Source organism: Clytia hemisphaerica, unplaced genomic scaffold, assembly GCF_902728285.1.
Source record: "Clytia hemisphaerica strain Z4C2 unplaced genomic scaffold, Clytia hemisphaerica genome assembly, whole genome shotgun sequence".
NCBI classification, from domain to species: domain Eukaryota; kingdom Metazoa; phylum Cnidaria; class Hydrozoa; order Leptothecata; family Clytiidae; genus Clytia; species Clytia hemisphaerica.
Window position 1 is genome coordinate 3,567 of NW_027104561.1, and position 15,443 is coordinate 19,009.

The 15,443-nt window shown below is 34.5% G+C and overlaps 2 protein-coding genes across 2 annotated transcripts; both read left to right on the forward strand.

Annotated features, from left to right (window-relative positions):
• The first annotated feature begins 9,530 nt into the window (after positions 1-9,530).
• LOC136823256 (protein LZIC-like) lies at positions 9,531-10,202 on the forward strand. Its single transcript, XM_067079436.1, has one exon. The coding sequence runs from the start codon at positions 9,609-9,611 to the stop codon at positions 10,173-10,175; it is 567 nt and encodes a 188-aa protein (XP_066935537.1). The 5' UTR covers positions 9,531-9,608; the 3' UTR covers positions 10,176-10,202.
• A 2,860-nt stretch (positions 10,203-13,062) lies between these two features.
• LOC136823217 (1-hydroxy-2-glutathionyl-2-methyl-3-butene dehydrogenase-like) lies at positions 13,063-14,598 on the forward strand. Its single transcript, XM_067079390.1, has 2 exons — positions 13,063-13,685; positions 13,858-14,598. The coding sequence occupies exons 1-2, from the start codon at positions 13,114-13,116 to the stop codon at positions 14,084-14,086; spliced, it is 801 nt and encodes a 266-aa protein (XP_066935491.1). The 5' UTR covers positions 13,063-13,113; the 3' UTR covers positions 14,087-14,598.
• Positions 14,599-15,443: the final 845 nt, after the last annotated feature.

The window sequence follows — 15,443 nt, forward strand, 5'->3', positions numbered from 1 at the left end:
ATCTTTTTGTTTTTCTGTTACAATTGTCAGCAAATCGATCAACTGTGAAAGGTCCATATCTTTTTGAAACGGTAATAAAACTCTTCTTGTCTATTGACCAATCGTCTGTATCATTGTATTTACTATAGTGATCTGCAATCTCGGTGTATTTAAGGGCGAACACACATGTTTGAAAAAGACTTTTTATATAGATTTTTAAATCGTAAATAAAATTATTCTAATATTCGATCTTGGCAAAACAAAGTACATATTTGAAGTCTCCATTAAATTTCGCGTTTTTTGAGTATATATGATCAAGGTAATATTAAACATATTACTAATTTGTCAAACTGCAAGAATTCTCCTTTTTAAGGATTCTGATTGCATGGTAATTTTTCTATGGGCATTGAAAATTTGACTATCTTAAACCCAGGTTTTGTAATGTTTTCAATAATTGCATAGAAAAGCTTATAGATGAGAAGTTTTGGCGCTCAAGTTCCTAAATCGGACTAATTTCATTTTCTATGACGTAAGCCTTTCTAGAATAGAGCGGTAAAACCTGCGAATTGTTTAAAATTCTTATATACTATACACTACTTTTGTTGAAAGCGAAATTTTCCGAGAGACTTTGATATTATCCATGCTAACGATTTAAAGGTAATTTGGTAGCTTTCGTTGCTGAAAATTTTACAGACAACTTTCAGATCCTTTTTGACGTAACGAGCAACAATGTTTCAATAGAAATAGAACTATAGAGTTAAATGGAACCAAGGAATAAAGACCTATTAATTAAATAAAAATTACCAAATGTTCTAGATATAATGACCTTTAGTAGATAGATAATAAACTTCCTTTCTAAATGGCTTTTAAAAACAGTATTGTTCAAGATTAAAGTGCGCCCAGAACTGTTCATAAATGAAAACTCTTACTTATGTCTTATTGATTTATATAATAACCTCTTTATTTCGCAAACCTATACGAAAAAGCCAAGACCCATTGATTTGGTTCTCGTTGTCATAGATACACCCGAATCAAAATTTTAGCCAGAAAGAGAGAAGAACTCAAAGAATCAGCCCTTAGATACACCGAGATTTGATTTTCCTCTCTAGGGACCCATGTAGGTTGCATAGAAATGTTGAATTTTATACAGTGGTAAAAGATTTCAAGAGCTAAAGATTGTAAGTGTGGTTTGGTACTTCCAACAGAAAGGATGTGACACGCGTTTTGATTATCAATGTTAATTTGGATATTTTCGTTAGCAAGTTTTGGACCGAAACTTTTCAAGACGTAATCTACCGCTGAAAGTTCTCTGGCTGTGGAACTGGTTGCTTTTTCGAATTTACTGAATTTTCCTACACAGATGACTTTGTTTAGACGCTCAGCGATAAAACCTCCATAGCCGAAATTGCTTGCATCTGTGAAGACCATTTTTGATGTGGTTGGATGTGGCTTGAAAGAGAAACCGTTTTTGGAATCAATGTTTTTGAGCCAAAATTTTAATTCGTTGAGGGCACCTTGAGACAGTGAAATGGATGATACATGATACGCGTGATTCGATCAGTTGATAAATGTATCGAGTAAAAAGCCTTACGATTGGACCGAGAGCAAGATGCATCGCTGCTAGTTGACCTGCAATTCGTGAAAGTTGCTTTGCTGAGCAAAAGGTTTGTTTTAGAATTAGTTTAATCCTTCTCAAAAGTTTATCGATTTTTTCTTTTGGTACGTGAAAGCATAAATGTCCAGTATGGACTGAAGAGTCAGATTGACAACAAATTGAATCAAAAAATTCTTTTTGCGATAGGAACTAATGGATGCTCTAAAAGACCTTTCACCATCTGGTATATCTAAAGGAGATAATAATTCAAACTGACCTCAAAAACACTCNTTAAGTCTCAGGGTAGAAATACCGCTAAGAAGGCCTTATATTGCAATATTGTGACTCTCGAGCTCCAACCCTAACCCTAACCCTTATTACTGATAATAACCAAGCCCCCGTATATAGTTCCGTATAATAGCTGTACCTGTAGCTAGGTCTGATTTTATAATTGTTCTCTTTAGGGGTCACTCACATATTGATTCTTCCCACGACTAACGTCAAATTGACGTGAAGGGGTGGGTGGGTTAGAGTCTTTGACGCTAAGAAATTTCACCAGAAATATCGATTTTTAATACGTTTATTCCGTGACAAATGTTACTTTCCATATTTCTTTTCCTCCTTTTAAATACCTAAATATTCGTTCGCTTCGCTATTTTACAGAAATTTTAACCAAAACAAACGGCCCGATGTTTACGTCTCGAGTTCCTTTTGTTCAGACGGTCCGCACGGCCCTTGAATTTCGCCGACGGTCGGTCTTTTTTTTGTGAAATGCGGCTTTACAGTAACTGTTGATTATGATTATGGAGATATGTAATTTCGGCAACTTTCTGAAAAAAGTTTAGAAATTATCTCCATTATTTTTTTAATGTAAACTGCCTGAGCAAGCCGTAGCGAAATTAAAGATGGCTGACGAAACAACGATGAAAGTGAAGGAGAAAATCTTCATCGATTTTTGTTAATTTTTGAATTTTGACGTTAAGAGGTGGGGGTGGGGGGGTTTTCAAATTAGCGTCAATTTGACGTTAGTCGTGGGAAGAATCGATATGCGAGTGACCCCTTACTAAAAATCCATTTAATTTGGCCAATTTCGGCTAGTTCGAGACGCAGGTCACAGGTCACAGGTCAACAGGTCACAGGTCACAGGTCAACAAAGTGCAGACCGGAAAAAAGATAATAAGATCATAACATATACATAACATAACATCAATACATAACGCACTAAATTACAAAAAAGTAATACATGTTATTTAGATATTATAAAATGACAAATTGAATAAGATAACAACCTAGTGACACTTACTTACAAAAATAATGACAAAATCATAAAATATGATGCCTTACAAGACAATAGCACGAAAAATATTTATTATACAGAATGTGATGTTGATAGTGTGAATGGATATAAAACGGCACCAATCAGAAGCTTGCGAGGTCCCTAAGAGAGTGGTTTTAGAAGGATGAAACTAATTAATCATTCAATTGTTATTTTAATGACTTAATGACAATTTTTGACAAAAATGTTGACAGAATCACAAAATATCATATCTTACAAGAGAAAAACACCAAAAATATTTAGCATACCGAATGTGATGATAAGTGGATTTTTAACAAACGAGTTGCGAGTTGGTCCTACGAGTTGCGAGTTGCTATCAAATATGCGAGTTGCGAGTTACGAGTTGCTTTTTTAACCAAATAAAAGTGCGAGTTGCGAGTTGAAAATTTCACGTTAAGACATAAAAATCGCGAGTTGCAAATTAAAATCGCGAGTTGCAAATTAAAATCGCGAGTTGCAAATTAAAATCGCGAGTTGAAAATTAAAATCGTGAGTTGAAAATTAAAATCGCGAGTTGAAAATTAAAATCGCGAGTTGAAAATCAAAAATGCGAGTTGGAAAATCAAAAATGCGAGTTGAAAAATCAAAAGTGCGAGTTGAAAATTAAAATCGCGAGTTGCAAATTTTAATGTGTGAGTTTCAACCAGTGTGGAGAATTTTGTTGTTAGGGCGACATGTCTAGGTTCAAAATTGGAGACAAGTTTTGTATTAGAAGCATAAAAGCTGATAGAAAACTATTTATACTGTGAAACTCGTGTAATTTGAATCTCAAAATTTCATATAGTAGGTGGTAAAATAAATATTTACGATAGAATAAAGAAAGAAAATCCTAGATTGGAAATAATAGTTGTACTCGTTCATTTGGAGCATTGGCTCGATAGCTCTCATTCGTTCTGTCATGTCCTTGCGCTACTTTGAGAATCCCGACACTTTTATCGCAACAGTGGAACTGCACACTGAGATCTGCTGAACCAAAGAAATAGAAGTAGAGAGAAGGAAAAACAACAAACCGCTGACCACATTTTCTCTATTCACTTGCGATTGTTATTTTTTACGAAAGTTGTCTATTGCTCATTCCGACATCAACTTTTCATTTCTGCCTATCTTCTCTGAGGCTTCTTTCTGACCCACTGAGTACTTTTCAAGCTTATTTACTACGTTTTCTGACTATTCTAAAAGTGTTTTAACTGAACTTGAATTATCGACCCGACCGGGATTCGAACCCACCAAATGAAAGAGCTTCTGTACAGAAACCCAGCGCGCTATCCGTTGAGCCACACGCGCACAGCAAAACTAATAATTCGAAAATACTTAAAGAATGACAAAAAAGACGGGGGTAATGTTATTATAATATGAGTAAAATTGCCCCTTTTTTAACCTGACTGAAATTCGAGCCGTTACTAGCAACCTTGCAGGGCCCAAGGCGCCGAGTATGCACCCGGCACAGTGACAAGCCGTTACTAGCAATCCTGACCTAAGCAATTCCAAACAACAAAACCCCCGGAAAATTTAAAATGTCGGAAAGAGCATTAGTCAACCTTCCTTCGAGACCTTGTAATCATTGTTTCCCGCTTTACACACTGACCGACTACACTTATATCATTAATTTGACACCATGTTTATCCGAACACTTTTGATTGAATAATCGCTTGTGGTTTTTCGAATAGACCAAAACGTGGAGCAATCCATAGTAAATTTACTAGTAAGAGAATATAGAGAATTACTATCAGAATTTCTATCCTTTAATGGGAAAATCTACTTAGAAAAAGTAAACAACTACTTTTAGGAGAATTTAAAATATAGGTATTCATGACTTTAAATATCTAGAAAAAAAGCTGAAAAACTTTCCCCAGATTCTGCGTATTCGTTCAAAAATGTCAGAGGAATGTTTTGATTCACTTCAATGACCCGCCCCGTTCTGGTTTCGAACGTTTTGAGCGTTCGATATTTATAAAGCCACTTGATACTTTTCGAATTACGAAAACATTCGAAATGACTAAATGAAAACATTCGAACATTCGAAAGTGTCGTGTAGATCGGGCCTTAATAAAAGAATGTTTGAAAAGTTGAGTGTTTACCCGTAATAAAATCAAAATACCGGGAAAAATAATTTTTTTTTGAACCGAAAAAAATAGAGTGGCGTCGACTTCCTCTCAACAGTGGGAGTTTGGATTTTTTTCTGGAAAAACCAGTAGTTAACCTTCGAATTCCGCGCTGGACGCTGCTTAACCTTAAGCTATCAACACACACGTACACTCACGAATAAACCCCCGCCCTGTGCTGTGCCGTGCTGCTTTTTAAACCCCGCACGCGCGCGCATTATTTCATATGGATAAGCACTATTCACTATCGTAACTCAGAAAACCAGACGCTTGATGGTCTAAAAAAATATTTCTTTGCCCTCAAAATATACCGTATTTCTGCAAAAAAAAGACAATAATCAAACTGCAAAAATGCGAAATTCATATTATAATTAAGAAAGGACGAAAGCAAATTTTCATTTCAACTGTTAATTTTAATTTGCAACTCGCGATTTTAATTTGCAACTCGCGATTTCAATTTTCAACTCGCGATTTTAATTTGTAACTCGCGATTTTAATTTTCAACTCGCACTTTTGATTTTTCAACTCGCGGTTTTAATGTTCAACTCGCACTTTTGACTTTTCAACTCGCGATTTTAATTTTCAACTCGCACTTTTGATTTTTCAACTCGCGATTTTAATTTTCAACTCGCACTTTTGATTTTTCAACTCGCGATTTTAATTTTCAACTCGCACTTTTGATTTTTCAACTCGCGATTTTAATCTGCAACTCGTGATTTTAATCTGCAACTCGCGATTTTGATGTCTTAACGTGAAATTTTCAACTCGTAACTCGCACTTTTATTTGGTTAAAATAGCAACTCGTAACTCGTAACTCGCAAAAACCAACTCGCAACTCGCATATTTGATAGCAACTCGCAACTCGCAGGACCAACTCGCAACTCGCATATTATCAATTCACGATGATAACAATATGGCTGGATATAAAATTACACCAATCAGAAGCTCGTGAGTTCTCTGAGAAGGTAGTTTTAGAGCGATGAGTTTTATTATATGTCACCATCATATAACATTACAAACATTACAATATGTAATATACCTGTTATACGTATAATATGGTTTTAAATTTTCTGGTCTGCGTTATACACGGCGCAAACTGCGAAAGATCGATAAAAGCACATGGTTAAATTTTGATGTTTGAAATGGTTTTATATGGATGAAATTGCTTGAGAATTATGTTTTTGATAATTCTTTGTGTTTTCCAAACATTTTCCTCTGCAATGACCCAGACCCCCGCGCTCGATAGGATCGATCATCGGAACGGCTCGATGACGGATCGATATGTGATCGATGGATTACTTATCGATCCGGATAGGAGATCGATGGAAGATTCAGCCATTAAAAAGTCTTGAGTATCGATCCTTCGTTGATCCATTATCGAGCTAGTATTTCAATCGAGTATATCGATTCGTCATCGATCGTTAATCGATTCGTCGTCGATCATTAATCGATTCGTCATCGATCGTTAATCGATTCGTCATCGATCGTTAATCGATTCGTCATCGATCGTTAATCGATTCGTCATCGATCGTTAATCGATTCGTCATCGATCGTTAATCGATTCGGTCATCGATCGTTAATCGATTGTCATCGATCGTTAATCGATTGTCATCGATCGTTAATCGATTCGTCATCGATCGTTAATCGATTCGTCATCAATCGTTAATCGATTCGTCATCGATCGTTAATCGATTCGTCATTGATCGTTAATCGAGTATGCATCGATTATAAATCGATTATGCATCGATTATAAAATTAATTAGCGGGTTGGGGACGCTTATTATATTAGGTACCCGAGAGTACCATATCGGCCATTTTTAAGCCGGCCCCCTCCGCTTTTTTAAGTTCGGAGCTAGGGCTCACGCGAAATTCCGTAATCTAAACCTTCCAGCCAGATGTTGAAAGTTTCCCCGACCTTTTCCCAGAGCTTTCTTAGCGTGTCGAAAGAAAATTTCTACATCGGGTGCCAGATAAGTACCGATAAGTAAATCCGGTTTGACGCCATTAGATCAATATGGATCGATTAATCAATATAAAAAAACGGTCGATATTTTGATTGGATCGATAGAGGTGTCGATAGGTAATCGATAGGTGTCGATAGGTGTCGATAGGTAATCGATAGCGAGAAAGATCGATTAATATTAGAGCTCGATTATTAGAAAGAGTCGATAGGGTCGATAAGATCGATAAAAGATCGATGATAGATCGATGATAGATCGATAACTAATCATAAGCTTAAAAAAATCTTGAGTATCGATCCTCTATCGATCTCCTATCCGGATCGATAAGTAATCCATCGATCACATATCGATCCGTCATCGAGCCGTTCCGATGATCGATCCTATCGAGCGCGGGGGTCTGGAATGACATTGACAGTTACATCAAAATGCCTCGAAAATGTCAATATGAAAATTGCGTAATCAGAGAACGTATGTCTCGCTCATTATAAAAAGACCGAGACAAACTTTCAATAATTAGATTGTAACATCGAGTTAAGTCTCTTTTGTTAAGTCACCAGGGGGTAAATAAAACAGACCTTTATACATTTATCGTTCGTTTCAACTTGACGATTCGTTTAAAACTCAGCCTCCTAAATATTTGGGGTAGGTAAAATATGTACAAAGAAATTCATACTTTTCCAACCCGGCGAATTTTTAAAAAAGAAGCGAACAATAAAATATAATTACCCTTTCCAAATAAACCTCTTCGGTGGCGAGCGTAGTCTACTCTGACGTAATTGTAAAATTTATGGGATGGGAGTTTGACATACCGTGAGAAAGGGTAACTTGCATCAGTGGAGGCTAACATGCATAGCCCTCAAATGAATGACCTGGCTGGTCATTAAAATACACATACGAAAATAAATCGAAACAAAAATGGTAGAGTAGAGCTGCGAGCGGAGCTGCGTATGTGTATTTTAATGACCAGCCGGGCCTTTCATTTGAGGGCTATGCATGTTAGCCTCCACTGATGCAAGTTACCCTTTTTCACGGTAGTAATGTAATGTTGTTTTGGGAATTATGAAGTTCTCTGGAATTTCGATTGCATTGACTTCTAAAGGTACTTTTTCTAACAAGTTTGATTACTCTGTTCTCACACTTATGTCTTTTTTTTTTGCGTCCTTTTCCGTGATTACTTAATTATTTATATTTTTAAAGACAGGCAAGAAGGCATATTGATGTAACTGATTGATTAGAGTCAACCTGTCATCACTAACCTGTGACCTGTGACCTGTGACCTGTGACCTGCGTTTCGAACTAGCCCGGCCAATTTCCAGCCTTGTATTCTTATTAAAAGAGGTGTGTACATTTAAAAAAATGCTTAAAGTTTTTCAATTAAAACATAACCTGACTTCACATGGATTGTTTTCATTTCCTTCGAAATGTTGAGCGAGTTGACTGCTTGACTTGACTTGGGACTTGACTTTGACTTCCTTTTCTTTTTTCTGCATTAACCAAAACGAAAGTTGCTGACGCTAGCAAATATTAAAAGGCTGTCTACACGACAAAGATTATTGAGATATAATGTTCTGAAGTTTATTGTTTGTTTGTTGAAAAATCTATAAAAAAGAAAAGAAATGAATTTTTTTCATAACCTCAGCTTTCTTAAATGATATAAATAGAATCAAAATTGAGTGATCAAGCCCAGGGAAAATCAGTTTTATCGACGAATGACATATATCTGTATATCCCCCATATATCTAGGCCATTAAAAATTCACCCAAACCGCCCGCGAATGCCTAGCGCCATTTAAACACGCTCATTAATAATTTCATTTCATTGAAATTTTCACGCACGCAGCACGCTTGGCACGTGCCGAAGAAAAGTTGGAAGAAGAAGAACTTTGGGAAACTTACGATGGCCCCGAGGTTTCTCCACTTCTAAAAAAAGTTCTGAAAGTTTCAAGAAGAGAAGTAAAAATTTAAAGAAGGGAAATAAATATTTCGAGAAGGGAAGTAAAAATTTTAAAAAGGGAAGTAAAATGTCTTTAAGTATCAAAATTGTGATTAAATTTCTACATTGGCGAGCTGCCAAAATGGTTTTAACCCTTTTTAAATTGTTTAAAGCACAAGACAACGTCTAAAACACGTGATCCTACAACAAAGATTATATAAATATAAGTACTCTCCCAAAGTGTTTTTATAATTTATGAAAAGCTTTATAACTTTTGCTTAAGGGATAGCTTTAAACGTTTAATCACACTAATCAACATAATTGCCATTACAAACATCCTCTGGAGTCTGGTAAGGGGTCTCTCTGTAATAACAATAAACTTTCTACGTCAGGGGTTGTAATCAAAACCACGTGGTATTTTTTGTCATTTTTTACTTCTCTTCTTCATTTTTCAAAGCTTGAAAGAGAAGTAAAAAAATCAAGAAGAAAAGTAAAATTTTCAGTGAAGTAATACAAAAAAATTACTTCTCTTCTTGAAATTTTTACTTCCCTTCTTCATTTATTACTTCTCTTCTTGAATTGTCTTTTTCTAGAAGTGGAGAAACCTCGGGGCCATCGTAGAAACTTCTGTCTCTGCTTCCTTCTTGAGTGTAAGGTTTTTTTTCTTTGTTCGTTACTTAACAGCTTAAATTGAATTTAAAAGAATGGCATCAAGGGGACAGTCTGAGACTGAAAAATTGCAACATAATCTTGAAGAACAGCTTGATCGATTGATGAATCAGTTGAGTGACTTGGAAGAATGTCGTGAAGATTTGGATGATGACGAGTATGAAGAAACAAAACAAGAAACTTTGGAACAGCTTAAAGAATTTCAAGAATCACTCCAGAAACTTGTTGAGGGTAACATGACATTAGTTGATAAATTAGATGGGATGCAAATTGCAATACAGGCTGCCATCTCTGAAGCATTCAAAACACCAGAAGTTATAAAAATGTTTGCCAAAAAACAACCTGACCAACTGCGACAAAAGCTTGCTCAAATGCAGCGTGATGTCGACCTTGGGAAATTATCAGAGGCAGCTTATAAACAACAGGGTGTTGAAATTCTTGCAGCTTTAAAAAAGTTGGGAGAAAATCTTACTCCAAAGGAGGTTGAGTTTTTGCAGAAGAACTCCAATGCAGCTTTAAATTCATTTGAAACTGTGACTTCAAATGTTGGTAATAAAGCGTTAAATATAGCGAGCTCAGATATAAAACAAACAGAAAGCTAGGTCTATTTATTTTGAGATAATTTGCCTGTATATCCAGACGGTGTCAATCGAACGAATCGAACGCCGAATCAATCGAACGCAATTGAACGCAATCGAATAATTGCAATTCGATTGTCGAACGCAATTGAATTGCAATCGAATATTACCCAGGATTTGCTGTTTGATTGCTTCGATTACGTTCGATTGTATTCGATTACGTTCAATTGTATTCGATTGCGTTTGATTGATTCAATTGTATTAGATTTTATTCGCTTTGGTATGGTACTTAAGCGCTCGGCCGCCCCATGCTAAAAAGCTCTAACAGAGTGATCCAATTTAATTTAATCGTAATCAAACTCATCGAATATAATCATGATTGAACGAAATCAAAGATTAATCCAACGTAATTGACAATCAATCGAACATAGTCAACTATCAATCGAACCAATCGAACCTTACTCAAACGCAATAGACCTTTTTTCAAAGAGGCCACCCTGTTGAATAATTATGTAGTCCAGAAGAAAAACAATGATAAAACCATGCATAATCATTACAATATGCATGATACAGTAATTATGCATGGCTCTATCATTGTTTTTATGGCTGGACTACATAATTGTTCAAGAGGACGTCCTCTTTGAAAAAAGGTCTATCAAACACAATCGAATATTACCCAGGAATTGGCCGTTCGATTGAGATTCGATTACGTTCGACAATCGAATCGCAATTATTCGATCGGTTCGATTACGTTCAATTGGTTCGATTGCAATTTTTGTTCGAAGTTGTTCGATTGACACCGTCTGGGTATATATATGATATGGTTGGAATTTTGGTTTATGAAATATTATATAAACAGTCTAGTTGAATGTAGAAAACTTTTTTTAATTTAAGGGGCCCCCCCAGCAGTTTGCGTGAATGGGCATTTTCGGTTGCGTGAATGCGTGAAAATTGGAAAAAAAGTATGTGAATGCGTGAATTGAAAAAACTTGCGTGAACGTGAAAATTCACTTTTTGATTGCGTGAATGCCTGAATCTGGGCTATTTTTTGCGTGAATAAGTGAATTTTCCCTTTTTCCACCGATCATGTGCAGTTTTTCTGATTATCCAATGTTTCCCTGATTTTTCTGGAAATTTTCCGTTTTCCTGAAAAGTCGGGTTATTGCGTGATACTTGAGGAAAATTTGCTTGAATGCGTGAATTGGGGGTCCGCTGGGGGGCCTCATTAAAAGAAATAGAGCTTTTTTCATTTTCAGAACTTTTTTTGACATTCATCGACACACAATCAGTAATTTGTAAAAGAGTTTCTCTGTAAACTACTAATTTTCAAAATACGCAGTACTAAAGACAAATAAAACCGTACCTTTCAAGATTTTTTGATGGTTTGGAAAAAGAAAGATTGAATTTTAGGCCCTTTTTCATTTTGTTAAAAAATACAATTTTCTTTCACTATTAAAATTCAATTGAAATATTTTGCAGTTGCAGCAAAACCAAGCAAAATGTTTCAAAGTTATATAAAAAAGTTCTGATTTTGGAACTAAAAAAAGTGCTGTTTTCCAAATTCAACTAGACTGTCACGACATGTCATGTATAATAGTCCTTTAGGAGATAGTACTACTCCAACACTTATTTCTGTCGATTTCCATAGTTACAACAAAATTTCTCTTTAGTAAACAAAAGAAAAACCATTTGAGTAAATGTCAATCTAAATGGTAGTGCTGTCTTCTTCTAGGGCTACACCCAATAGATTTTTTGCTAGTTAGGATGTCATATTGAGTAATTAAAAACTCCAGCGTCAAAACAATAATAAGAAAAAATTTACTCAATTTTTGTTTGAACTTGTTTGATTGACACCGTCTGGTTTTATAAATATATTTTATTTTATACATACAAAATCTTTTAAATATGGAGGTTGGAAGTTGGAAGTACTTCATATATAGTAAAAATATTGTGAAGTAATTGAGACAAGAATAGACATTTTACAGTCTTGTAATTTTCTTTCATAGCCTTACAGTAGACTATTTTTGTGCAAATCTCATTGACACAAATTACCCACCCATTCTTTATTTTAGTTATTTTTGATAACCTCGTTTAAAATCTGTTTAATTCAACAAATAAAAGTCAAAGTTTCCATAAATTCTTTTCATTCTAAGTATTTTAATTCAATAGGGATCTTTAGGTGTGATTTTTGATGGGTTAAAAAATGTGAGTTTTAGTGAGCAGTGGTTGCTAATTTTAAATTTGACTCATTTTTGAAGAATAAATTCTCTAAGTAATTCAGAATGGAACATTACCACTTTGATCTTTATACACATCTTATCTATCAATAGGCAGATTATTTATTTTCACTTTTCTAAGTACGTTATTGGAACTAATTTCATTGTTTTTCATGTTTTTTTGGCAAAATCCAATTTTTCCAATTCTTTTTCTTCAACCACGAATATTAGTTCCTGCCAAAATTAGTTCTGATAAAGGTATTTATGTAATTTACCAAACTCTTTATAAATATTAAAAAAATTGAATTTTCTATGATGAATTTTTAAGATAGGTAAATATATTCTCCTTATTATTGAATATGAGTATTCTTTATGCAAATTAAGATCTGATCTCCAAAGCATGTGAAAATCTTTCAGTACTCAATTGGATGCAAACTGTTGGAAAAGCCTAATTGTTTTTAAAGAATAGTTACATTCTACCAAGTACCTTCATTTCAATTGATTAAATGGAGATTAATTAACACAGTTAGTAATAAATATTGGATGATGTATTTGATTAATAATAGATGCCAAATTCATTGTCAATTTTGTCAAGGCAACATGATTATTGATGGGTTTAGTTTGGAACTGCTTGGAATACTGTACAGTGTAAATGAAATAATTAAATTTTAGGATGATGATTTAATTCAGATTCTATCCCCAAGTCAATATTTTTTTATTTTCAGCATTATATATTGTTTACAAAAATGTCAAATATATTTGTGCAAGGAGCAAGCCGTGGACTGGGCTTTACTTTTGTTCAATCTTTTTTGAAAAATCCTCAAAATATGGTATTTGCATCAGCAAGAACACTAGACAAAGCAGGTGGCTCTGGTATAAGTCTTGTTGATTTGAAAAAGTCCTACCCTGATAACCTTCAGCTTATTGAAATGGATGTCACCAAAGAGGAAAATGTTGCTAGCGCAGCTGCTGAAGTGAAGGAAAAGGCTGGTCGACTAGAACTTTTGATTAACTGTAGTGCAATTTTACATCCTACGGGAAGAGGAGAGACCAAACTAGCAGACATCAAACCTGAGTATCTTCATGAAATCTTTGCTGTAAACACCATTTCCCCATTAATAATGGCAAAGCATTTTGCTAAGATACTTCAAAAAGGGAATGGATCTATTGGATCTGACGAGTTTCAAAATAGCAAAGAATTGAATCATGCTGCAGTTATTGCAAATTTGTCAGCTAGAATTGGATCAATTGATGGTAATAAACTTGGTGGATGGTATTCTTATAGAATGTCAAAAACAGCTTTGAATATGGGAAACAAGTAAGTATTCTTGAATATTCACATCATTCTATTTGTCTATCATTCTATTTTCCTTTACACTTTATACTTTGAACTTCTCCAATATATTGCGGCCCAGTCCGTCTAGATTTTTTTCTCTAAAGTTTTTTCAAGATCTTTCATAATGTTGTATTTAAAATGAATTATCCTTTAGGACTTTAGCTATAGAATTAGCCAGAGGAAAAAATCGTGTGGCAACAATCAATCTCCACCCTGGCACTGTTAACACAGATTTAACAAGACCCTACCACAGAGGTATCCCAAAGGACAAACTTTTTACCCCAGAGTATAGTGTCGAAATGCTTCTAAAAGTGATACAAAGTGCTAGTATGAAAAACACAGGCAGCTTTTTTGCTTATGATGGTACAGAGATAGAATGGTAATCTGCCTTGGCTGGAATGACAGTTTGTACCTTTGAATTTATATACTAGATTCTTTTTTATCCATATTGAGAAAAAAGAAATGGATTAATTATATCTAATATTTTTGAAGACTTTTTTTAGATTGAATGAATTATTTATTGTCTATTGTATGTATATAATTATTGTAATGTTTTACAGGTTAGCAACTTTATTTTGAAAAGCTGTTGTCCATCCTGTATTGATAAGCAGGTAAAAAGTTTTTCGAATGCTTATCAAGTGTCAGCAATTACAACACTATTTTTTCAGCCACATAGGCAGCTGAGCTTTAAGATGCTACTTTCCAGGCAAAGCCAACAATGTTGGTGTACTCTCAAAAAACAATTTTTATATAAATGCGTGTAATGATATTGATTGCTATATGTCTAAATTGAAGCAACTATTGTCTATTGGAGTGTTGAATTTGCTAACATCACACATCCCTCCTCATGTATTCATTGCCTTTTGGATCATAATATATTATGTGCTAACAATTTTAGGTTTGGGAATCATGCTATTGTTTAAACCCTTTAAGCATTGTGATTGACCTTCTAGTATCAACTGCTTTGATTTCTTTTTTATGAAACTTAATGAATTCCCTTAAGGTCTACATACACATACATAATATTTTGCTGAATGCTGGCAATATATTGAAAAGGTGTTCGCCATATACCGGGTGCGCCACAAAAAAGTTTCTCTCTTTGAAACTAATTTTCTCGAAATTGAAAATTTTTAAAAGAACCATTTCTATTTCATTGGACTTTAATAAATGACCCATTAGAATTTGAGTTTATCTTTCTTCTTTTCAATGAAAATAGGAATGGTTCTTTAAAAATTTTTAGATTTCGAGAAAATTAGTTTCAAAGAGAGAAACTTTTTTGGGGCGCACCCGGTATTATCAGCTCGATTTGCAATCTTCCAACAATTTAGGGGATTGTTTTTGCGACAGAAAGAAAATCTGTTGTAGGTGTTGTTTACTCCGTACATGACTGTCCAAAAACTATAATTGTTGAATATTGGCTCACCAATATATTTTGTTAGGGTAGATCGTCAAATGGCAAAGTCAAAAAATTCAAAGTGTAGTATTTTTTTGTGAAAATTTTAATCTATTTTTATCTATTGTTGGACATTTTAACCTCCTAGGTAAAAAATCCAGCATTCCCTAGGGGGGTTTTTATTTATACTAAAGCGAAAAATGAGTAAAAATTTTGCACATTTTAAGACTATAAAAGGCCAGGAACGGTTCCAAATGGTTTCTAAATGGTGTCTTGTACTAATATTCAACACAAAAATACGAAATAACCCCAGCAATATCGCTCAATGTTTCAATTTCAGGCTAAAA